Source organism: Podospora pseudoanserina, chromosome 2 (assembly GCF_035222485.1).
Source record: "Podospora pseudoanserina strain CBS 124.78 chromosome 2, whole genome shotgun sequence".
Classification (NCBI taxonomy): domain Eukaryota; kingdom Fungi; phylum Ascomycota; class Sordariomycetes; order Sordariales; family Podosporaceae; genus Podospora; species Podospora pseudoanserina.
Genome location: NC_085921.1, coordinates 1,712,526 through 1,735,387, shown reverse-complemented (window position 1 = coordinate 1,735,387; position 22,862 = coordinate 1,712,526). Strand labels below are relative to the sequence as shown.

The window sequence follows — 22,862 nt, the reverse complement described above, 5'->3', positions numbered from 1 at the left end:
CTTTCCCCCATCCCTTATTTCTTCTTCCCCCCCTTATCCTTCTTCGCCTGCTCCTTTGCACTCAACCCTCCGGCGGTATTACTTGTTGATCCGGCAGCGAAATCACTGATCAACCCAACAAGACTGTCAAACGGATCACTTTCCTCTGCCTTCTTGTCTGTTGCCGCAGCTTCCTGCTGCTCGACGGCAGCCTCCTCGGCGTCCCACCCGCGGCCGTAGCGCTCTCTGAAGGCGGCGAGCTTGCCGGCCTCGTCGACCTCGACGTTGCGGAGGGACTTGTCGGTGGGCTGCCAGAGGATGTGGTTGCGGGTGTCCTTTGCCGACTTGTAGAGTGCGACGGGGGAGGTGGTGCGGACGGTGTAGGTCGAGCCGTCGGAGAGCTGGACGAGCTGGGTGAACTTGTAGGGGCGGCGGTGGCGGGGGATGAAGGTTGCGTGGCGGAGCTGGGTTTGAGGTATTGGGGAGGGGAGGTGGTTGTTGTTGATGTTGAGGGATGGTCGCCTGAGGCTTTGGAGGGCTGATGGTGGGAGTTTGCTGGCCATTGTGACTGCGGGAGGGCTCCGGGGAGCGAGGGGTTTTGCGGTTTGATTCGGGTTCGAGGCCGTCGGGGCAGGTGGGAATAAAAGCTGGGGGTATCTCTCGCTGTCCCTATCGCCAATGTCGTCGTCGTCTCCAAATCTTCAATTACTCGTCCTTCCCGCTTGCCGCGCCGATTGGTTCCCCCGGTTCGAAATTTTGATAACTCGCGGCGGGCGGCACAGCTCCAACCCGCGGCAGCCCGCAATTGAGAGCCCACTCAGCAAGGGTCCGGGGTTGTTATCGGAGCTTATCGGAGCTTATCGATAACTTTATTTGCAGGGGTGGGAGCCGTTCGATGACGGACCCAAGGCCGTGGAAGTGGAAGAAGCCGATTTGCGACTGAGACGAACAACAGATTTTGACACTGGCCATAAGTTCGTCTGATTTGCTTTGAAGGAAGTCGGAAAGACAGTATATGGTGTCAAGAATATGAACTCCCCCCCACGAATTATGGTGGGCTTGAAAGCTGCCGCAGAGAGATGCAGCAACTCGGCCGCCGACATCACAGCACCAACATTGAGCATGAGAAGCGCAAAGCCAATACCTATGCGCCGGCTGCATATCCAGAGTCAACAACATATCAACAAGGGGCATGTACCATCATGTACAATTCTACCACACCCACGAAGAGCACCAATATCGCGTATGAACCTCACATCTCCATCCTCTGTCTCTTCTAACAGTTCCTCAGAACCCCTCACTCATCAACCACCTCATAATCGAACCCTCAGCACAACCCCCCATCCCCTCCGACAATTCACCACCTCCCCCCAACCCCCCTCAATCCACCCTCACTCCTCCTCTTCCACCTCCCTCCCCCTGCCAGAACAGTTCCGCTCCCTAATGCGCCTAATAACCCACTCCGTCGTCGTCTGCACCTCCTCCTCCTCCGGTCCAATCCCCCGAGCAATGACAATGTCCTCCTTCACCTCCCTCTCCCTCCTCCCCACTCCCATCATCTCCTTCAACATCGCCACCCCCTCCCGCACCTTTGACGCCCTCTCCTCCTCCCGCCTATTCAACATCCACATCCTCACCGACGACCCCTCCGGCGCGAGAATAGCCGACTGGCTTGCCAGAGGAAACGCAGCCGGGCTGGAGGTGTTTGAGCAGCTCCAATCCGAGTGTGGTTGCTCCTACAAGACAGAGACAAAAGGGGCGGCGCCAATACTAAAAGGGCCGGGCGTGTTATATGTCTTACGCTGTGAGCTGTTACAGGAGCCAATGGGGGGGTTGGTGAAGGTGAGGGATCATTATATTGTTTTGGGGGAGGTGAAGGAGATTGTGGAGGTGAATGGGGGTGGGAAGGAGGACAAGTTTGGGTTGATGTATGCGGATAGAAAGTATAGGGAGTTAGGGGGGTGTATTATTCCTGGGGAGGGGGTGGAAGAAGGGAAGGATGGTGAGGAATAGTGAGAGAACATGTGTTTCGGAAGCATGAGTAGGGACAGAGAGCGAAGTTCTTGTACAATCTTGGGACCTAAAAGGTTTAGAAAAGGGTTACGGGACATGGACGACGACTACGAGTCAGGGAATCCTATGTGTAGATATCATTCAGGGCGGTTGGGCGGTCATCTCCTCGCATCCACACGGCATTGGCGTTTTGGTCGGGAGCATTTCACCTGTATAAAAGAAATAGAGATTGTCCGAGCAGGAGACATTGAGATAGGTGGTTGGGTGTCTAGCCCAGAGTGAAACCATGATTCGATTTTCGTTTGGCTCCATCTAGTAAGCATAAGGGGGTAAGGCTTTGCGAAATGTCAAAGATATATGCTCCCTCCTTGTAATGTGTTCTGGATTGTTGATTTATCTGATCTTGACGAGCTCGGTCTCGAAGATGAGGGTGGCGTTCCCGGGGATGACACCGGGAATCCCGCGCTCGCCGTAGGCGAGGTTGGAGGGGATGGTCAGCTTGCGCTTCTCGCCAACCTGCATGCCGACGAGGCCGGCATCCCAGCCCTGGATGACCATGCCGGCGCCGACGGTGAAGTTGAGGGGCTGGCCGCGCTTGTAGCTCTGGTCGAACTCGGTGCCGTCCTCGAGGGTGCCCTTGTAGTGGACATCGACAGAGTCACCTGTTGTGGGTAATTGGTGTTAGCTTGATGATATACTATGCTTAAGCTGCTTAGGAGACAGGAGGACAAGCTTACCCTTCTTGACCTCAGGGCCGGAGCCAGCGTTCTGGGACTCAATCTTGAGACCTTGGGGAGTGTCGGCAGGGATACCCATTCTGGCGGCTGTGAATGAAAGGTTGCGGGTGGCTGGAGTAGTCAATTGACGAAGCGATCTGGTAGCTTGGAAGATGGAACTTCTGAACATGATGGAAAAGGGGAGAAAAATCAGCGGGGCTTGGTGGAGGGGCAGGTCAAGCTCTTAAAGGGGGTGGGAGGGTTGAAGAAAGTGGCATTCCAGGCAGGCAAAGCAGCAACACTGGCAAGGTGGGGCACTGAGTGCAGCTCCCCCCCAAAAGCTTGCCCGCAGTTGCAGCTCTCTCTCTCCACGGCAGCTCAGCCCCCCGCGATGCGGCACCCCTCTTTCCTGATTGCGTCACCCCTCCAGACGGTCGGGCGGGGCTACGCTTAGCGGCCGAACAGCACAGGGACGGCGAACCAGACAGCTGAATCTCTCACTCACCAAAGGATCAAACATGAGGGGTTGGTTCATCTCCCCTGTGCTTCATCAGCACTGTCGGTGAGACGTCGTGGATGTGCAACCATTCATGCACGTGTTTCTTCCTGCGACCGGTGCCAAGTCCTTGGGGTCCTATCGATCTCCAGGAATAGAAGACGGTTGCGGACAGACAGCAGAGCACGAAAGCTGCCGACGGACCCGGTATCTGCTCTCACCAAGCTTGTATTTTGCACAAGGACGTAAATGGGAGGGTGGTGATGAGAATAAGTTCAACTCCGTACATCTCAGTATTCTACAGAATACACTTCTTGTGAGGCTTGCAGCTTCTACTCAACACAACTTGCTATCAAGTGGTTCAGATTTGCTATCGGACACCATCACTTGGTATTAGACTGTCGGGTTGAAGTTTGTCAGACAACTTGTGTAAGTTGTGTCTATAAGGTATCGACATATGAAATTCCAAATGATAGCTAGGGAGCAACGAGGCCGCTGCTCCAACCTGCCATGGTGCTATCAATCGAAAACCAGCCGGCACAGTATGTTATGCCTTGTTAGCTGGCAGCGCAACACATCAGACATGTCCCCCACGAACCACGTCAGCCACCCAGGTGCTCACTTCCAGATGATATTTCTGTTTCACAAGCACAAAACACCTCGACAGATAGGTGTGCTGGATCTCAACTGCCACTGAAACCCTATCTTAACTCTGGATGATACTATAGGGTGGAAACCCATATATTGAGCTGGCACCACATATTCCGGCTGACAATGTGTCAAACAGTAAGCCATACCATGGAGAAGGAGCCTGCTGCTGTTCGAGCCTATCATTCTCTCAGAATCGACATCTTCACCATGAAATCTGGCAATTGGCTTCTAGTCACCGTTATAATGAGCCTTCCCCATCTTACTCGAAAGGCAAGATGGTCTGCTGCCAGTTGCGAGAAGCTGACCATAAGTAACCCTCTGCTTCATACCCCATGGCCAAATCAAACCAGCTTCAACCTCAGCCTGTTGACGGTGCTTTTGAGGGCTCCTTCGCCGCCACATCGAGGGACATGACCAAATCCGACGAGAGCCCATGGTATACTTGCAGAAGGCATTACGCCAGCGGTGATCACGCTAAGGTACTATTTCCTCTGCGGTTTCATTCCGTTGTCAAGAGGGCGAGAGCGAAGCTCTCTACTACTTGACAACTTTGGCCGTTGCTCTGGGATACGGAGGACCCGGCATAAAGCCTGCTAGAGTGCTGGCTCTCCTACTGTGTGTTTTTGCAATGCTCTGTCGTAAGAAATGCAAGACCAAAGAAATACAAAGGAAGTAAACAACCTTCAGGGTAATGTCTTCGAAGGAAGGCACCACTCAGGCAGCCTTGGAGGTCCGCCCCTCACCTGGCCGTTGAGGTTGGTTGCCTTTCCATCTGAACATGCAGCAACGGTGATAGGTAATGGCCTCAACAGCTTTCACCAGTTGCTTGATCCAGTGTCCCATCTCTGTGACTCCTAAATGCACGGGCCAACCAACGCGGGGTTGGCAGGTGGAACAGGGGCCAGCCTCGTTTTCAGCCTCGTTGGGCGTCTCGGGAATTCTGGAGCCTTCTCTGACAGCGACGGGAGGACAGCACTCCGATCAGTGATTTCCATGCCAAGATGGCTCCAATGAGGCTCACCGTGATGGAAATGGCATTCTGAGAGAGCCTAGAAGCGCTGTACGACTTCCATTGAGTTCTCGACCCCAGTTTGGTGGTTTGCTGTGGCAGCCGCAGAGGTGGGGGGAAGTTGCCTGAGCGGAGCTAGCACAGGGGCCAATCAGCACAGCGGACCGTTGCTGTGGAGGCCGAATCAAACGAATCACAAAGAAATGGTAGAATTTTGGGCGATAGAATCTCATAGAAACACTGCAGAGCACAGCCCAGGGGTGCCTCCAAAGACATTTTAGCTGCCGCCCTCCTCCCTCTTCCTGTCCTCTCCTTCCTTCCTTCCCATCTTCAGACCAACAACCACCTTCCTCTCTTCTCTCTGCTTCATACCTGTCCTGCCAGATCTTTCCTGCTAGGCGTAGATCGTAGACTACTCGAATATCCCCTTTTGGTAAGTCGCTGCCCCTCTTAATAGTCGCCAGTCCCATTCTTCAGCCTTGCGGCCTGCCCCTCCTTCCCTCTCTACGAAATTGCTCCCCAATCGCACCCAACAAACAAAGCTCTATCGTGTGGCTTATTGCAATTGCAATTTCGAAGCCTTATCGGACAGAGCATCTGCTGGGATTTTGTGAACGGCGGGGCTATTTAAAGTTTGAGAGTTATCAGCTTGGGGCTGCCCGCTCGAACCCTTCCACCCCGCACTATTGTCTTGTTTTCTTCAAGCCACTACATCACACAAGAAAAATACTTTGCAAAAACCACCAGGCGACGATTCTAACCGACTCAAATCGATCAGATACCCCAGATTCGACTTCAGATACCCTTTCAAGATGGCCGAGACTTTCGAGTTCCAGGCTGAGATCTCTCAGCTTCTCTCCCTCATCATCAACACAGTCTACTCCAACAAGGAGATCTTCCTCAGAGAACTTGTCTCCAACGCCTCCGATGCCCTCGACAAGATCCGCTATGAGTCTCTGTCCGACCCCAGCAAGTTGGACACTGGCAAGGATCTCCGCATCGACATCATCCCCGACAAGGAGAACAAGACTCTGACCATCCAGGATACCGGTATCGGTATGACCAAGGCTGACCTCGTCAACAACCTTGGCACCATTGCCCGCTCCGGCACCAAGCAGTTCATGGAGGCTCTCACCGCTGGCGCTGATATTTCCATGATCGGTCAGTTCGGTGTCGGTTTCTACTCTGCCTACCTCGTTGCCGACAGGGTCACCGTTGTCTCCAAGAACAATGATGACGAGCAGTACATCTGGGAGTCCAGCGCTGGTGGCACTTTCAACATCTCCCCCGACAACGGCCCCTCCATTGGCCGCGGCACCAAGATCATCCTCCACCTCAAGGATGAGCAGACTGATTACCTCAATGAGTCCAAGATCAAGGAGGTGATCAAGAAGCACTCTGAGTTCATCTCTTACCCCATTTACCTCCACGTTCAGAAGGAGACCGAGGTCGAGGTCCCTGATGAGGAGGCCGAGACCGTCGAGGAGGGTGACGACAAGAAGCCCAAGATCGAGGAGGTCGAGGACGATGAGGAGGACAAGGAGAAGAAGCCCAAGACCAAGAAGGTCAAGGAGGTCAAGACTGAGGAGGAGGAGCTCAAGTAAGATTCCCGCTTTCCCAACCAAATTATGAAGGTGTTTTTTTCTGACTTTTTTTCCTTTTTCAGCAAGCAGAAGCCCATCTGGACTCGCAACCCCCAGGACATCACTCAGGAGGAGTATGCCGCCTTCTACAAGTCTCTCTCCAACGACTGGGAGGACCACCTCGCCGTCAAGCACTTCTCTGTTGAGGGTCAGCTTGAGTTCAAGGCCATCCTCTTTGTGCCCAAGCGCGCTCCTTTCGACCTCTTCGAGACCAAGAAGACCAAGAACAACATCAAGCTCTACGTCCGCCGTGTTTTCATCACTGACGATGCCACTGACCTCATTCCTGAGTGGCTCAGCTTCGTCAAGGGTGTCGTCGACTCTGAGGACCTTCCCCTCAACCTTTCTCGTGAGACTCTTCAGCAAAACAAGATCATGAAGGTTATTCGTGTAAGTTTTTCTAAGCATATTGATCACCCTTACTTTTCTGAAAAGAAAAAAAAAGAGAGGAAAAGAGAAAATCTCTTTTTTTCTTCAATTTCTCCCTCTCCCCGCCCCAGATGGCTAACAACCACTACAGAAGAATATTGTCAAGAAGGCCCTCGAGCTCTTCACTGAGATCGCCGAGGACAAGGAGCAGTTCGACAAGTTCTACACTGCCTTCTCCAAGAACATCAAGCTCGGCATCCACGAGGACTCCCAGAACCGCAACACCCTCGCCAAGCTCCTCCGCTTCAACTCCACCAAGTCTGGCGATGAGCAGACCTCCCTCTCCGACTATGTCACGCGCATGCCCGAGCACCAGAAGAACATGTACTACATCACTGGCGAGTCCATCAAGGCTGTCTCCAAGTCTCCCTTCCTTGACTCTCTCAAGGAGAAGGGCTTCGAGGTTCTCTTCCTTGTTGACCCCATTGATGAGTACGCCATGACTCAGCTCAAGGAGTTCGAGGGCAAGAAGCTTGTCGACATCACCAAGGACTTCGAGCTCGAGGAGACTGAGGAGGAGAAGAAGCAGCGTGAGGCTGAGGAGAAGGAGTACGACGGTCTCGCCAAGGCTCTCAAGAACGTTCTCGGCGACAAGGTCGAGAAGGTTGTTGTCTCCCACAAGTTGGTCGGCGCTCCTTGCGCCATCCGCACTGGCCAGTTCGGCTGGTCTGCCAACATGGAGCGTATCATGAAGGCCCAGGCTCTCCGTGACACCTCCATGAGCAGCTACATGTCCTCCAAGAAGACCTTCGAGATCTCCCCCAAGAGCCCCATCATCAAGGAGCTCAAGCAGAAGGTTGAGGCCGACGGCGAGAACGACAAGACCGTCAAGTCCATCGTTCAGCTCCTCTTCGAGACCTCCCTCTTGGTCTCCGGCTTCACCATTGAGGAGCCCGCTGGCTTCGCTGAGCGCATCCACAAGCTTGTCGCTCTCGGCCTGAACCTCGACGAGGAGCCCGAGGCTGCTGCCGATGCTCCCGCCGCCGATGCCGGTGTTGCCGCTGCTGAGACCAGCGACAACGCCATGGAGGAGGTTGACTAAACGACTCGCAATGACTGGGAATGAAAAAGTGGCTTGGGAACGGAGTTGGACGGATTCTAGCTAATGACAATACCTTTATGTTTTTTTTTTTCTCTTTTTCAAATTTGCATCAGTTTTCCGATCGAGCAAACTTCCACATCGCCGTCGTTGAGGACGACGGCGCCCGTTTTTCTGTACTTTTAGTCAAGGACATCGGGATTGGTCATGGTCTGAGGAGGAGCATGTTACCAGGATTAGACGGAAATCAAGAGTTTCTGATCAACTTTTGTGCCTTATGCTGTGACTTATGCTGTGACTTGTGCTATAACTTGTGCTAGGACTTGTGCTAGGACTTGTGCTGGGACTTGTGATGTAAATATGTTGTGATTTTTCCGATGCCTCTTCGCATGACGAACACAAGGTATGCTTGTGACAGGTTCAGCATGCCTCAAGATCTAAAATGTACGTATCGCTTGACCTTCAAAAGGCCACTTGGTTGAATCGACAGGCGTAAATGTTCTGTTTATACAGCTTCAATCTTGAACAATAGGCCTATTTAGATATTATCAATACCTTTTGACTATCTTCCGAGGCATATCGGCTATCTCTGAAGGCCTGTCGAGTATTCTTCAAGGCATACACACTGTTTTTGATGGATACTAACTATCTTTTAACAGATTTGAATTTTCTTCTGATGCATATGAACTATCCTTGAAGGTATCTGAACTATCTCATAAGGCCTATTCAGAAGTTTTAAAGGCCTCATTGATCTGTTGATAGGCATTTAGATAGCAAGCTTACGAGTGTCTCTATCTTGAGGATGCATGTAGTAACGTGTTTAAGGCCTACTTCGATACTTGACAGGCCTTATTGGACAACTTGAAGGCCTGCGAGGAGGGGATCAAGGCGTCATTGGACATCAGGCAGACATGTTTACATCTTGAGTATAGCCTAGCTTTGTAGACACAGGTGTGGAATTGTTCTCTTGAGGGTCGTGATGTTCTTGGGAAGGGTTGAAAATCGTAAGTTTGGGCATGACCTTAGTTTGGGGATGTGTAACTTGACAGGTATATTGTGTCCTTAATTTGAACCAGGCTGTTTACACGTCGACATGGTCTTCTTGGACAATGAATGGGCATGTGAGTTTTTTGCAGAGGCCTTGCCTGTTTCTCGGGGTGTGTGTTACTGTCCTTCTGAGGCCCGTACCTATTATTGGTTAACTGGTATGGAGAAGGCAGGCTATGTGGCTAGCTGGGAGATGTATTTGGTTGTATGGATATAGTAACATTTCCCTGGTTGTAACTCCACCTAGCCTGCTTAGACATCATTTTAGGGCCATAATGAAAATCCGATGGGACTAAGTTGACACACAGTAGTTTATGCCAGTGCGGTTGTTTGTGTTATTGAGGTAGTGTAGCTTAATGATCATTGATAATATCCATAAGGTAAGCATGTTTCCTGAAGATAATCTTGACATGATTACCGTGCACTTCCGGCAGCTCGAAGCAAGTGATGTGTAAAGAAAGTGAAAGGAGCCTTGGGCCCCATCATCATTGCCCTTTTCTTCCTCGCCAGCTTCTGATTGCACCCGCGTGAGACGACGGACACAAAGACTTAAATTTCTCTCAGAGCCGCGTACCCAGAGCGGGCAGGCACCACCGAGCAGTGCAGGGCAAGAGCCCAGACAACATCACAATGGGTGAGTGACCAACACATTTTAGTTCGGCGCAGAGACAACGCTGATCAACGCAATATGTGCTCCCAAAGCCGAAGAACATTGACCATCAATGAATAGAGAAACCCTCGACCATATGAAGCCATTACAGCTGAGAAAAATCCGGTTGAGAAGTGAAAACGACGATAAACCACCGCTCGACAGACAACAAGGTACACCACGACAGGGCAGGGACAAAACTGTTGGAAGATGGAGTTGGCTTCCAGGAAGTCGACTCATCGCAATGCCTGGCTTCTTGCGGGCGCCGGGGTATTTACTTTGGATCCAAGGGAAATTAATTCAACAATCTGCCCAGACCGGTCTATCACAACACGTGAATTCGTGAAGACGACATGTACGTAAGCCGATGCTCAGCTTCCAACTTATGATGCTATCAGCTATGTTTGACGGGCTATTTCCACATTATAGCGGATGATATTGTGGATCGGCTCTAGTGGTGAAGGAGGCGAGATGACCCCTTTACAGTTTTCAGAGTAATATCCAAAGACTGACAGAGTAGGTATGAAGACCACTGAACAATATGTTGGATCTCGAAGCTTGGGATGGGCGTGGGGTGTTTTGATGGAGCAGGGCAAGTTCGTGCATGCTTACAATTGTGTCTACAACAGGGTTAGGTGATCGGAAGTTCCTGTTTACATGAAGTGCAAACAGTGGAGATGATGTCGATTTAGGTGACATTTCAGCTGATATGACACAGAACTCGAAAGAAAATCAAGGGCCCTTTTCTGCCAAAGACTACTGAGGCTATATCGGGGTAGCATCATGTTGAAGTGAGGTCAGGCTCGAAAGGCCATTTGCAGGTTTGGTCAAATGAAGACGATCGACGTACAACCTACGCAAATGCAGACGATCGGCGCATAACCTACACAAATGAAGCATTGCCCGAGAAAGACATTCTAAACAAGCTAAGCTGACGCAGGGGAGGTTAACCCGGTGATTGTCTTTGAAGATGAGTCCGGCAACTTCCACTCTAGCATTAATGTTCATTTGACAAAGCCCTGGTTTGCCTCAAGTACTGAGGAATGTGCCCTCACACTGTCCAGGGTCCATGTCTTGTCGGATGGGTAGCTCAGGTAGACTCCGAGGCTGCTCAGTGGCCTTGCAGAGTTAAGAAACATGCCTCAGGCTTCAAAAGACTGCAGCTCTAACCAGAATACGATCGCCATTAGTTGCAGCGGTATTGTAGATATAAGACTTCAGTGGACCTCCAAGAATTCAATGGAACAAATAGATCCCCGCTGGTTGATCTAGCACCGTGACAGAGGTTGGGTAGTTCTGGAACATAGCATATCTTAACAGCCAGCCTGTGGTGGACATGATAGACTAATCCAAGAGGAGCATCTTTCTGAGAAATATGTTCCAAGGATAGGTAGACACTTAATATCTGGGCTTTATATACGGTTTCAGGACTTTCCAAACACAATCTCTTGGTCACGTTGAGAAATATTGATTTCATGCTGTCACGATCGTCAAGCTTCTGGAAGGATAGTGGAATATGGAGTATCAGGTAGCGATTTTGATGAAACCAGATCTTGCCCTGGAGTATGACGAGAATTTAGTCGAGGAGGGCAACTATGAGAGAAGAATAACGAGATGGATACCAGACGATGAACATATTGTTGGAACAGATCGATGGATTCCGTGCTTTCACCAGTTCGGAGAGATTATCGAGGGACGATGGAGAAGACGAAAGTCGTGTTGCAGGTATCCCGTGTGTTTCTTAACCATCCCCCTCAAATTTCGATAAGAATTCGAGGCTACATAACGTAGCTGTCGCCCTTGTGGACCTTCCAGCCTAGAATGACGTCGTGGTAATGATCAAAATTCGTGTCGCTGCCATTGACAGGTCAAGTCACAGGTGTCTACGCGTCATTTTGGATAAAGTTTCCTAGCATCTCTTCTAGGAGCCCCCGTTTCCTGTCTTAGGAGAGCATATAGTTTTGCTGTTGGTATAGTAGTGTGGGTATTGATATTGGCGACTACAGTCAAAATCATGCATCCAGGATAGGCTTGTTACGAGATCAAATACTAGAGACTGGTCCCGGCTCCGATGTCAATATTCGACGCCCATATTCTTTAGGTTGTGTGTTGTCAAACCTGACTCTAAATCTGTCCCAAAAAAAAAAAAACCAGGAAGCTTTGTCCTCACTGGCTGGTACCGTCATGTGAGACTTCCACTCCTCGCCAACCGCCCCTTTCCAACTTCATTCCCCCCTTCCACCCCTCGGCTTCAGATTACATCGAGTTTTCCGCCGAAGCCATACCCCCTTCCTGTCTGCTTGTTCCAAGTCTTTTGACAAGATCCTCCCATAATCACACGTCTTGGCTGCATAGAATATCGGACTTTGCCATTCTCGCACTTGCGATGATGATAAATGACTTGCATGAGACGGGACGATGGCAATCATAAAGCAAAATATGCCTTGAAGTGAATCTAGCTTCAAAACCCCCCGATTCGGTTCTGACTTTGTGGGTCGTTCTGCTCATGCATGTCATCTTGAGGACGGTAGGTATGTCTTGCCTTGATGTTGCCGTGGTGATGCAGCGGGGGATTCAGGCTTTAGGGTAAGCAGGTTGCATATCTGGTTTCTGTAGTTTGGTGTAAAGTAAGAGTTGGCTAGGATGGTTAGGGAGCTGGCGGGGTGGTAGAGGGAGCTGGCGGGGTGGTAGAGGGAAGGAGGGTGTACTTGGAGATGGGTGAAGTGTGTATAAGATGATGATGTGAGATGAAATCTTTGTAAGCATATGATTCCAGGTTCAAGCTTTATAGTATGAGAGTGGATGGCTGAAGTCTAGTTGTAGTGAGAGTTGGGGGCGGATGACTGAGGCAGCCTTTGCTGGCTACGAGAGACCATCAGAAAAGGGAAGCGCTTCTATGAGCGTGGGTAGGCATGAGTGCAAGGATGCCATCACCGCCTGATAAAATACTGGCATAGGGGCGAGGCTGAAGCTGAGAAAAGCCACCTCTCACTTGAGACACAACTACTGATATCCCCCACAGCTGAGCAGCCATCAACACCACCCCTCATGATATCATCCCCCTCCTTCCCCTTCCCCCCCTCCCAAAGTAGTAACCACAGTCCCCAATCCGGCAACCAATTCCTTCTTGAACCCCCACCCAAGAACAGCCTCACCTGTATACCGATGGGGTACAGTCCACCCCCTCGATGATAGAATATCAGCTCTCTTTACAAAGCCGTCTCTCCATTGATGAATGGACAGTTGTCTACCGGCCCTGACGTCGACGGCTTGATATCCTGGCTGGCTGACATTGCTTCTTATCAACCAGACAAACTCCCCTAAACCAGATGTTTAGACCGTAGGAATTGGTCAACTTTGACCCCTCCATCCTTCTCTCACTCGAGCACTCAGCCAGCCTTGTCCGAAGCTAGCCGGCGGCACAGCGGCCGCCTTTTGTTTTGCAGCGAAGCCAAGAAAGGGAAGCCTGGGCTCGCAAAAGGGACGGGACGAGCGCCATTTTCCTAGTGCACGTTGTAAACAGTCATTCTCCCTAGTCAAACCTAAGTATGAGCAAGGGGCTACATTCCGGCAGCCGATGGAGAATACGAGTATAGTACGGAGAGGAAATCTGGCTAACATTGCGGGGAACGCATCAAAAAAAGGAGAAAGCAGTCCGCGCCGCTGGAGGCTGGCCATTGAGAGTGTAGGAATTGTCCAAGTCCCAGGAAATCGGTCGACTATGCCCCGCTAGGGACTATGACCAAGGCCGTTTCTTTTCCTAGCGGGAAGGGAATGGCTAAAGGTAAGGACCGCCGCTAGGCTTTTGGCCTTGAGGGGTGAGACATGAACCAGTTGACGGTGTCGTTGGGCAAGAGACTGCTAAGGGTTGGTGTGTGGAGGGGAGAATTAAGCGCGGCGGCACGGAAAAGATGACAGTCCAAAGAGGAGGGGGTGAAGGATCACTAGATCCAGATCAGCCCACGTGAGGAATTCCAGTCAGGATTTTGTTGATATCTTTCTAGCTTGGATAAAGCTATTGTCCTTCTGACAACTCATCAGAGGAGGGAGGATGATGAGCCTGTCCAGCTGAGTTTGTGTAGATCGGTGGATTGTCTGGAGTATGCAAGCCATGACGATGATTACTGGATTGGAGAAGCACGAGTTACTGGTCAACTGGAAAGAGTGCAAGACTCGGCCCTTGATATTACTGGCGACAGAAAAGGCACATGACGTCCCGGGTTGCTGGTTGTGGCTGGCGAAGACCTGGGGCGCTATATGCTATCCTGGTTCTCATTGTTGGATGATTTGACCCAAGCAGTCGGTATCTGCCTCTGCCAACGACGGCGGCCGACTCGCTGTTCAAGTTTTGGCAAGCGGGAGGGATCACGAGTTGATAGGAGCATATCAAGTTGCCCCGTAGCATTGGTCGCATGGAGGGACCAACAATATGCAGCTCGCTGCACCAATGCTATCCTCTGCTGCAGGAGTGAATCCTGAAGGGCAATCGAAGTTTGAAAAGATGAAAATATCAGCGATAGCTTCACACCACTTCGACATCACGTTACTGATGAGGACTCCTGAAGAAGATGCAGATCCCGTCCATTGCAGATTCACACCCGCCAATGAGGCTGTCAGGATCCCTGTCGACCGGGTAGGTGCCCCTGCCAGCACCCTCCTTGGCGGGTGCCACTGACCAAAGAACGGGCAGGGATTCGCAGATGATGCCATTCGGCAGGTTCCAGAGATGCCTCCATCAATGGCACGTCTGTGGCTAGAACCGGCTTGATATTCTGATATGAAGCATATCATCCATCGGTTTTCGCCATGCCGTCGTCGTAAGAGTTGCGTGTCTTTTGCTCCGGCGTGCGTTTGGAAGAGACTTCTTGTTGCCATCAGCGGTGAGCAAAACTGGGAGGCAGCCAGAGACAAGGACATGGACAACTACTCTCGATGACCACGTCACCAGCCTCACCTCCCCTCTCCAAAATCAAACAGTCCGGTTATCGGTGTCGGTCGGAGGACGCGATGGTCCCAGCAACCTGGGGCTTGTGGCGGAGTGCAGACTGCTGGACGCAACATTCTTATTCATCCAACGGCCTCGGCAGCGCACAGACGAGATCCTTCTTGCCACCAGCCACAGAACTCGGTCGGTTTGACAGGTCCCAAGCTGGGCCCCTGTCCCGCAGAAGCTCGAATGCAGTCGTGCGTTGGTTTCTTGCTTGTTGCTGCTGTTGCTGTCCGGCTTGACCGATTGTAGTTTGGGCAATACTGTTTAGTTCGTGCTTGGCAGGCTGCCGTACGTATCTCATCCCCGATTCCCGGTGATATCGTGCATTTGTGGTGCAGGAACCATCCCACTGTCGCTTGTTTTACGTGGTAGACAGACAGCGGGACCTTGCATCGATCGAGAGCAGCTTACAAGCCACGAGGCATTCTATGTGTTCATTGACAATTGACATATTTCCACGTGTAGAGATATCAGCTTCTGTGGTCAACAGAGCGGTGTCGTGAGTCGGTGAGCGACGATCACGGAGGAGAGAGTGCGGCTCCGGGATCAGAACAGATCCTGGAGGCTGTGCCGTTTTCAAAGCGAATGCGACTGCCGACAGTGTTAATTCAACTCATCACAGTTATCACAGATATCCCGACTAGTTGTGAGTAATAACCCCGCTCCTAAAGGATGTGAAAATGAGAGAGATCTTGTGCATGACCGCGTGCTATCCCGGAGAGGGCTTGTATGTCCGAGTTGAGACATGAGAAAGTGGACAGGTCATTTTCAAAGTCCGTGAGAACGGCCGAATGATATCTCCATGAATCCAGGAGTAAATAAGTGAAACTCCACTTCGAACAGGAGTCAGGAAAGAGTTTTTTTCTTTTTGATTAATGAGTGATGCTGTTTGGCTGGACGTTGAAAAAGTCCAGACGGGAAAGTCAAGAGAGTAGAATTACGATTGGTTGGAAAAGATGGTATTCTGGCCAATCAGAATAAATAGCGGGGCAACCACAGTTTTGGCGACGAATAGGGACGCACGTGCACGGCGGCTGGCCAAACCACGGCGTCTCGGTTGGGGGGTTTACGTCTTCCTCTTCTTCGTATCCGTTGATTTTGTGTCTTCTGGAACACTCCATTTTGGCAGATGCTGTGCTCCCCCATCGTGTTCATCTGTGTTGCAATGGCGGTTGACTACAGGAGACGCGAGGTTGTTTGCCTGAGCACGTGAAGTCGGAGGAAAAAGTGGCGTCTTTCTCGTGGGTGGAGAGCTATCTAGGGCCCTGGTGATCGACGACATGGGTGGTGCGGGGTCTCGATTGTCTTACACCAGGTGAGAGCACACAATTGATTTTGGGAATTTTGACAGCCTGCTGGTGTGATGTCTCGAATGGTGATGCGCGAGAGTTGGGAGTTTGATGGCCATCAAGAGCACCGATTTGCTAGACTGACACTGGCAGACAGGCACTTTCGGACGAACAGACGTAGCCCCGGTTTGATGTCTTGGGACGGCTGGCGGGTTCGAAACGCAGCGACCAGTTTGCGACCCTTGCTGGCCCATCAACGACTCGCAAGTTTGGGACCTCACTCTCCGTCTGTTGAACTTCACCCTAGCGACCACAATTATCCGAGATCATAGACCGCTAAACGTTGAACCGTGGACCACACCCCGCAAGCCCACCATAGCAACCACTCACGCCGCTCAACTCCCGCTTGTCCCGCTCGACGCCGCTCGAGACCGGTGGCGGCGAACGGTTTCCGTCTCCAGCCGCCTTTGCGACTCTTGGGAGAGTTCGGGCCTGATCCCAGGTCTTAAGAGCATTAAGAGCGTCCACGACTGCTATATTACTTGCAGGATTTTCTCCCTCGCTTCTGTTCAGGAACGGTCATGAGATGGGCAAAAACCACGTCGGTCTGCAGAGAGGAGGTATGCGGCCTTGAGAGGAGAATTGAGAGGATTGGGAGAATGGGACTGGGGTATTTGGGATTCTGGTGCCCAATGGTAGGGAAAAATCTGCCTTTCAGACGCTCATAGGGCATTAGGGTCATGCAGCTTCCAGGGCTGTCTCGCGCGCATCGCGGCGCAGTCTGCCCAGCGACATGCAGTCTTCAGGTGAACGAGGGCCGTCTTTAGTGGAGCCTTTCTCGCCCTGCCCTGCCCCGGCCCGGCGACTCCACTGGCAACACAACCCCAGGGCACTTTGCCATCCTACGAAGTACCTCTCTCCCTCTCTATGTAATGCATTGCTTCGTCAGAGCTGGGCTGCCTCGACCCATTTCTTCTCAACGGGCCTGCAGTCAATACCACAATCCCTCGTGAGTCAGCAGCATGACTGGCAACTGAGCTCTCTCAACGGACCCTCTTGCATCTTCTTTCTGCCCAATCCTGCCATTTGTCGGCCATGTCCATTTAGAACGAACCCACATGACTTTGCCGACATCCTCCAAGGGGTCGCATGCAGGTCTGGACGACGGCGTCTACGCCACTCAGGTCGGGGATAGCTCGAGATACAAGTGTACATCGGCCTGGCTCTCCATCCATCCTGTCCAACAGGGTCCAGGAAGCCCTGGATTTTCAATGGCATAGCTAGACATACACCTCTGTGCTGTCTGGGGAAAACTCTCACCGTCTCTCTTTCAAAGATCAAACTGTGCCGTGGGCCTCTCTTCTATTCTCTTCTAATTACGACTTCCCGAGCTTCTCATCTTATTTCACCGGTTCCTCTCCTCGGCAACCCGTGTAAGACCAGCCGTTGAACGGCCTTACCAGGACAGGTCGAGTTAAGGTAGACCCAAGACAGCGCAAGCGCTTCCGCTCTCACGCCCCCACCTCATACCCGCGTCCGCGAGCTTACACCCACCCACCCGCACCTCGCGGGACACTACCTACCTACCCTAGCGACCCCTCTACCCATTCGACTGTTGATATACCTACATCGATATCCCCTGTCCTGGCGACGACTCCCACCCTTTTTACGTTTCTTTCTATTCTGACTTTGGTCTTTTGCCATCTTTAATTTTTAGTCATCTCTTTACTCTTGGCCCCTTTTTTGCTTCAGGGGCGAATTCTTGATATCAACACACACCACGAGGCTCTTTGCGCCTTGTGTCACCAAGGCCTCACCACCAGGCGGCCTGGTATCGAAGGCGTTCTGGTCAACAGGAGACTTGACCCGAGTGTCGGTTGCTTGAGGTTATACATAATTGCCCGGTTGCAGATTTGCCCCCAAAAGCTCCCCTCGATCCGCGGCCGCCACTTTCGCCTCCATCGTATTGGGAACCACCCGAGACAGCTTCCCTTTGCGCCACCTCACGCCGTATTCAATGAGCCACAGGTGATTATGGTCTACACGACCTACTTTGATTCCAAAACATAGAATCCAAATGGCTTCAAGAAGGCCAGGGCCAAAGGCTCTTGGCCGGTCAGGTGATCTTGGGGTCAGAAACACAGGAGCTCAGATGGAAACCCCAAGGGCTACGATAGGGTCCGGCACGAGTTCGAAGATCAAACAAGGTCCAGATGCCCGCCGTGAAGCGCTGCGGGCCATCCCGCCACCCAAGATGTCCAGCCGACTGCCAATGGCTCTCTCACATCGACGACCGTCCGATGGTCAGCTCGAGCCTTCTCGTCTCGGTCAACAGTCACATTTCCGGGCTTCGATCGGCAGCCCCAACACTTTGGGGTTAACAGGTTCAACTGTGACTACGACGATAACCAGCAGCAGGCTTCCGGCCCCCAGCTCCAAACCACGAAATGTTCTCCGGAGAAAACGCTCAGGCCTGGTCCAAGACACGGCCAACCGTTCCGATCTCCACGAGGAGTCGACCAGGACCAACTCCTCAGACTCGGACCCATTCCCGCTGGCTTCACCCGACTTGTCGAGCTTACAGCTTGATCGCGAGCTCACCCAGAGCCCGATGGAGATACATGTTGCTCACCAGGTTGAGATTGCCAAAACCACAGCCCAACCAGTGACAATATACCCGGAACTGGACAGATACGGAGATGTTGTGCTCCACCGACTTGCTACTCATGACCTTCCCCCCCCCACGCCTTTGTTCTCGGGAAACAGCAGTCAAGTTAGCGGAAGCCCCTCAACCAGGTGGTCCGAATCCCCAGGGCCTGGTCCTTACAGCCGTGACACCACACCAACGTCGATGTGCTCTCAATCTCCTGGCCTCGTGGCTCCGTTCCGGATTGCACCACCATCTACCGGCAGACTACGACAGGCCGAGCTTGTTCAGACTCGACCTCCAGTCACCAAACGCAGGAACGGAAGCATATCAAATGAGGTAGATTGTGCAAGCGTTGATCCTCAGGGGTTGCCGGTGGTAAGAGAGCTGTCCAATTCGTCTTCGTCCAACTCGACAGTTCGCGCAGGGGCAGATGGGAAAGAGAAGAAAAAGAAGAAGATTGTGCTTCCACCGACCCCCCCACCTCGAAAGTCGTCGCACAAGTCCAACGGTAGCCGAGATGAAGGCCAGTCGCCATTTCAACCCGCACGCGAGGCTGGCCAACCACGGACGGCCTCTCCTCCTCCCGCCAAAGCCACATTAAATTCCCGCCCTCGACATGTCCAGGCTGCGCAGCCTGTCACTTCGCCCAAGTCGACGCCACCTGTCAGACCCAGTCGAGATGGAACCCCGGATCTTCGAGTGCCATTGGGCCAACCTATCCCGGTCGTTCATAGCAACTTATCATCTACTTCGTTGTCTGACCGAAGACATAGTGCCCTGGCGACCCAAGGCCCTGCAAGTCGACCTCCCCCTTCGCCATCTCTCCCGGATCGACCGAGCTATCTCTCTCGGCGGCCCCCTGTTCGAGAAGCTACTCCAGCACCTCGGGCTGCGACCTTTGGAGATGTGCCGGCCTCTTCCAAACCAGAAGTTGGGAGGACCACCCGGACACCCAGTCCTGGTGTATCAGTCTTCAAGAGCCGCTTCACGCTCTTTGGCCGGCGAACCAAAACAGTACCGGAGCCAAGCCAGGAGCAAGAGAAAAAGGATAAGACGGCAAGGAAAGGACCTGCGGCTGGCACTGGACACGAGGGCTATGGGCGGTTAGGACATGCACGTCGGAGAAGCAGCACCACCCTCCCTGGTCGTGTAATACCTGGTACCATGTCCTCGCAGGAGGGCAAGCCAGGCGATTCGTTTCTTGCGGAGCGGATGGCACCCGTCATCATTGCCGGGGGCGAGATTATCGAAAACAGAAACGCGAGTGCCGAACTGACACGCACCGAGAGCAGCCAGAGCATGTCTCTTCGACGCCCCAGTGTTGAGTCCAGGAATAGCTCCCAAATCTCGCTGTTCTCTCGCGAACAACCACGCAATACCCTGTGGCCGTCACCTATTCCACGCGGTGTTACACCATCCCCTGCGCCTTCGTCTCGTCGCCCATCTGAAAGCAGTGTTTCCGAGGCACAAACGTTGAAGCCTACCCTCGCCCTCCGGAGATCTATGCAGCGGCTCAAATCTGGAGAACAAGAGCCTCCGAGACTGCCTAAGCCGATCGTCACCAGGCCGCAAGTTGTGTCACCCTCTCTCACCAGCTTGGACGCCAGCATTATGTCGGATGACTCCGTCTTTGACCCCTCGGTAGGCCTGGCCAAGGCCAAAACGGAACCGGCCACCTCGACCAACCTCGGCCCCAAGAAGCTCATAAAACGTTCTCGATCTCCCCGCAAGTGGAACTTCTTTGGTCGATCCCATAGCCAACCTGCCGTGGAGAAACAGGTAGAACCAGAGAAGCCCACTGTGGCCGCCGTCGAAGCACCTCCAAGCAAGCCTGTGGCCTTCTACACCTTGATCGACTCGTCAGAGGCAGAGGATGCAGAAACCCCAGACCTCGATGAAGTGCTTCGAGAAGCCAAACGGGCAGATACACCGCCAGCTCAACCGCCAGTGAAGGTTACGGAATATAAGAGACGCTCGACGCAAATTCCAGTGCCCCAGGCGAATATGACTCCATCGTCTATCATCCCAAAACGTACTGTCACCTCTCCTATCAACCCTGCGCCGATGTCTGCAGTACCAATGTCGCCACCTGAGAGGCAGGCCATGCCTCCACGACAGGCTCCTCCTCGACCGAGCAGACTCCCGCAAGTTGGTCGGATTCCAAAGGTTGTCAGCGCCAGGACAGAACAACTCTCGCCTCCCAGTTTCTCGAGACCCTTCAACAGACGAAGCATCCAAGCACCAGCAGTGAAGTCCATTGTCCAGAATGTTGAACCAATGGCCACTGCGCCCATGCCTCCCAAGGACCTGACGCCTGAGCTCGTTCAGGACGAGCTGACGGAACGGAGCATCAGCAACATTTCAGCGTTGATCTATGGTATCCCGAGGTTGTCTCCTGTCGACCCCAATCGCTCTCATCACGAGTTCCTCTCCTTTTCGCCACGGAAGAACTCCCAGTGCACGACAACATCTTCGAGCAGCTCGGGTGGCTTCTTCAACTATGCGGAAGCCACTGCAGTTGTCCCAGACCCCAGCGCTCCGCTTGCAGAGGATGAGATTTGGGACGAGTATAACGATCTGCTTGGGGAGGATACTCCCAGGTTCTCTGCCATTGGAGGCAAGGCCTGGCCGAAACCACTTCGTCTAGAGGCTACCAAACGGATCGAGCCGGCTTTGGAGTCGCCTACTCTCAGCCCCCCGCCTCTGCCTAGTTTGGTGCAGGCTTTGCGTCAGGGCATGGAGCAAACTAGCTCCAGTGTATACACAACGGAAATGGCTGAGGAAGTTCGACGTGCCTTGGATACTGGCATGTCTATCTGCGTCTCTATTCCCACTGCTGACATGCCCACCACGGCTGCCGAACCTCAGAAGCCGGAGCCGGCACCGCAAGTCAACAGCACACCAGCACAAGTTCAACAGACCCGCATCTCGTCCGGCAGCTGCAGTAGCCAAAGCTCTGAGGAGATCACACCAACCTCTCAAGTCAACCTCCGTGTGGGCTCCATGACAGTCTCCAAGTGGCTCACTTTTGGCCATGTGCTTTTCAGTCCCATCCGCGACGAGCTCATTCCTGAAGTTGGCTCCCTGAAACGTCCTTCCATCTTGGTGATTGACGGCCTCGGCAACGACGACTGGTCTTTTTATGCTGCCGAGACGTATCCCGCCGCAACTTTCTTCAACCTTTCTCCTCGGACTCCTTTGCCTGCCGAGCATCAAAACCGCAGCTCAACCTCCTCCAGCACCACCATCCCTTTAAGCCCACCCAACCACCACCAAATTCAGTACCGCTCGCATCTCGACAAGTTTCCCTTTGGTGCCCAATCCTTCACAGCAGTTGTATTTCGCTTCCCTGCCGCCGGTCCTGAGTCCCACTACCGCAACATCATCTCAGAAGCCCGCCGCGTTCTCAAGCCAGGCGGATTCATCGAGCTGTCCATTCTCGACGTTGACTTTAACAACATGGGCAACCGCGGTCGGAGGGCTGTTCGTCGTTTGAAAGAGAGGATCCACGCCCGCACCCCTGACACCAGTCTTGGTTCCACCTCGGACTTGATCCTGCGTCTCATCAACAGGAAGGGCTTCACCGACATCAAGACCTGCCGAGTCGGCATCCCCGTCGCAAGCCCAGCTACCCGATCTTCAAGAGTCTCCTTTACCCAGACCAACACCAACAAGAAGGATGAACGTAGCCTGCCAGAGCTGATGAGCGAGGAGGGACCGGTCGCTGATGAGAGTATCACGAGCATGGTGGCCAAGGTGGGGAGGTGGTGGTATACTAGGTGCTATGAGAGCGCGGGAGTTGCCAATCCGGGGATGGGGTGGCCTGGATCGAAGGGAAGCATGTGGAGGGATAGGATGTTGGTGAAGGAGTGCGAGGAGTGGGGGACGAGTTTGAAGTTGATGGTGTGTTATGGACGAGTGCCGGATGGGAATAGGGCGAGGGTGGCGAGTATTTAATCTCCCACAAAGAAGGTTTACGACACCACCACCAAGCAACGCACAACAACAACAACAACAACAACAACAACAACAACAACAACAACATACATTTCTGTCAACATTTCCGAAGACTTATAAGAAAGACAACAAAGAGAAAGACTCAAGAGGGCGCAAGCCCTTCTTTTACTTACCATTCTGTACAACTTGGACATTTATTTTCGCCTCTCATCACTCATGGCCGGTAAACACAGCACGGCGACATCATCATCTTTTTCGCTTCGACAAAATGTCTTCACAATCGACAGGAGCGAGGAGGGACATAC

The 22,862-nt window shown here is 52.6% G+C and overlaps 5 protein-coding genes across 5 annotated transcripts; 3 read left to right on the top strand and 2 right to left on the bottom strand.

Annotated features, from left to right (window-relative positions):
- Positions 1 to 14: 14 nt before the first annotated feature.
- QC764_203790 (uncharacterized protein) lies at positions 15 to 542 on the bottom strand (the record flags this gene model as incomplete). The annotated part of the gene is made up of 1 exon (XM_062944080.1): positions 15 to 542. The coding sequence occupies one exon, from the start codon at positions 540 to 542 to the stop codon at positions 15 to 17; it is 528 nt and encodes a 175-aa protein (XP_062802868.1).
- On the top strand, positions 389 to 2,169 carry QC764_203780 (uncharacterized protein). Its single transcript, XM_062944079.1, has 2 exons — positions 389 to 1,222; positions 1,271 to 2,169. The coding sequence occupies exons 1-2, from the start codon at positions 1,009 to 1,011 to the stop codon at positions 1,990 to 1,992; spliced, it is 936 nt and encodes a 311-aa protein (XP_062802867.1). The 5' UTR covers positions 389 to 1,008; the 3' UTR covers positions 1,993 to 2,169.
- On the bottom strand, positions 2,108 to 3,090 carry FPR2_1 (Peptidyl-prolyl cis-trans isomerase fpr2). Its single transcript, XM_062944078.1, has 2 exons — positions 2,730 to 3,090; positions 2,108 to 2,654 (listed from the first exon to the last, which is right to left on the bottom strand). The coding sequence occupies exons 1-2, from the start codon at positions 2,896 to 2,898 to the stop codon at positions 2,386 to 2,388; spliced, it is 438 nt and encodes a 145-aa protein (XP_062802866.1). The 5' UTR covers positions 2,899 to 3,090; the 3' UTR covers positions 2,108 to 2,385.
- Positions 3,091 to 5,019: 1,929 nt separating this feature from the next.
- QC764_203760 (HSP90-domain-containing protein) lies at positions 5,020 to 8,245 on the top strand. Its single transcript, XM_062944077.1, has 4 exons — positions 5,020 to 5,297; positions 5,643 to 6,464; positions 6,531 to 6,897; positions 7,028 to 8,245. Exons 2-4 carry the CDS (start codon positions 5,677 to 5,679, stop codon positions 7,976 to 7,978), a joined length of 2,106 nt encoding a protein of 701 aa, XP_062802865.1. The 5' UTR covers positions 5,020 to 5,297; positions 5,643 to 5,676; the 3' UTR covers positions 7,979 to 8,245.
- A 9,782-nt stretch (positions 8,246 to 18,027) lies between these two features.
- QC764_203740 (uncharacterized protein) lies at positions 18,028 to 22,557 on the top strand (the record flags this gene model as incomplete). The annotated part of the gene is made up of 1 exon (XM_062944076.1): positions 18,028 to 22,557. The coding sequence occupies one exon, from the start codon at positions 18,028 to 18,030 to the stop codon at positions 22,555 to 22,557; it is 4,530 nt and encodes a 1,509-aa protein (XP_062802864.1).
- Between the last annotated feature and the right edge of the window lie 305 nt (positions 22,558 to 22,862).

Excerpts from the sequence above, each read along its gene's own strand:
- QC764_203780 (XM_062944079.1), top strand. The coding sequence starts at position 1,009 with ATGAACTCCCCCCCACGAATTATGGTGGGCTTGAAAGCTGCCGCAGAG. Across the intron at positions 1,223-1,270 it reads ACGAAGAGCACCAATATCGC|AACCCCTCACTCATCAACCA; the intron begins GTATGAACCTCA and ends ACAGTTCCTCAG.
- FPR2_1 (XM_062944078.1), bottom strand. The coding sequence starts at position 2,898 with ATGTTCAGAAGTTCCATCTTCCAAGCTACCAGATCGCTTCGTCAATTG. Across the intron at positions 2,655-2,729 it reads CGGCCCTGAGGTCAAGAAGG|GTGACTCTGTCGATGTCCAC; the intron begins GTAAGCTTGTCC and ends TACCCACAACAG.
- QC764_203760 (XM_062944077.1), top strand. The coding sequence starts at position 5,677 with ATGGCCGAGACTTTCGAGTTCCAGGCTGAGATCTCTCAGCTTCTCTCC. Across the intron at positions 6,465-6,530 it reads ACTGAGGAGGAGGAGCTCAA|CAAGCAGAAGCCCATCTGGA; the intron begins GTAAGATTCCCG and ends TTCCTTTTTCAG. Across the intron at positions 6,898-7,027 it reads AGATCATGAAGGTTATTCGT|AAGAATATTGTCAAGAAGGC; the intron begins GTAAGTTTTTCT and ends CAACCACTACAG.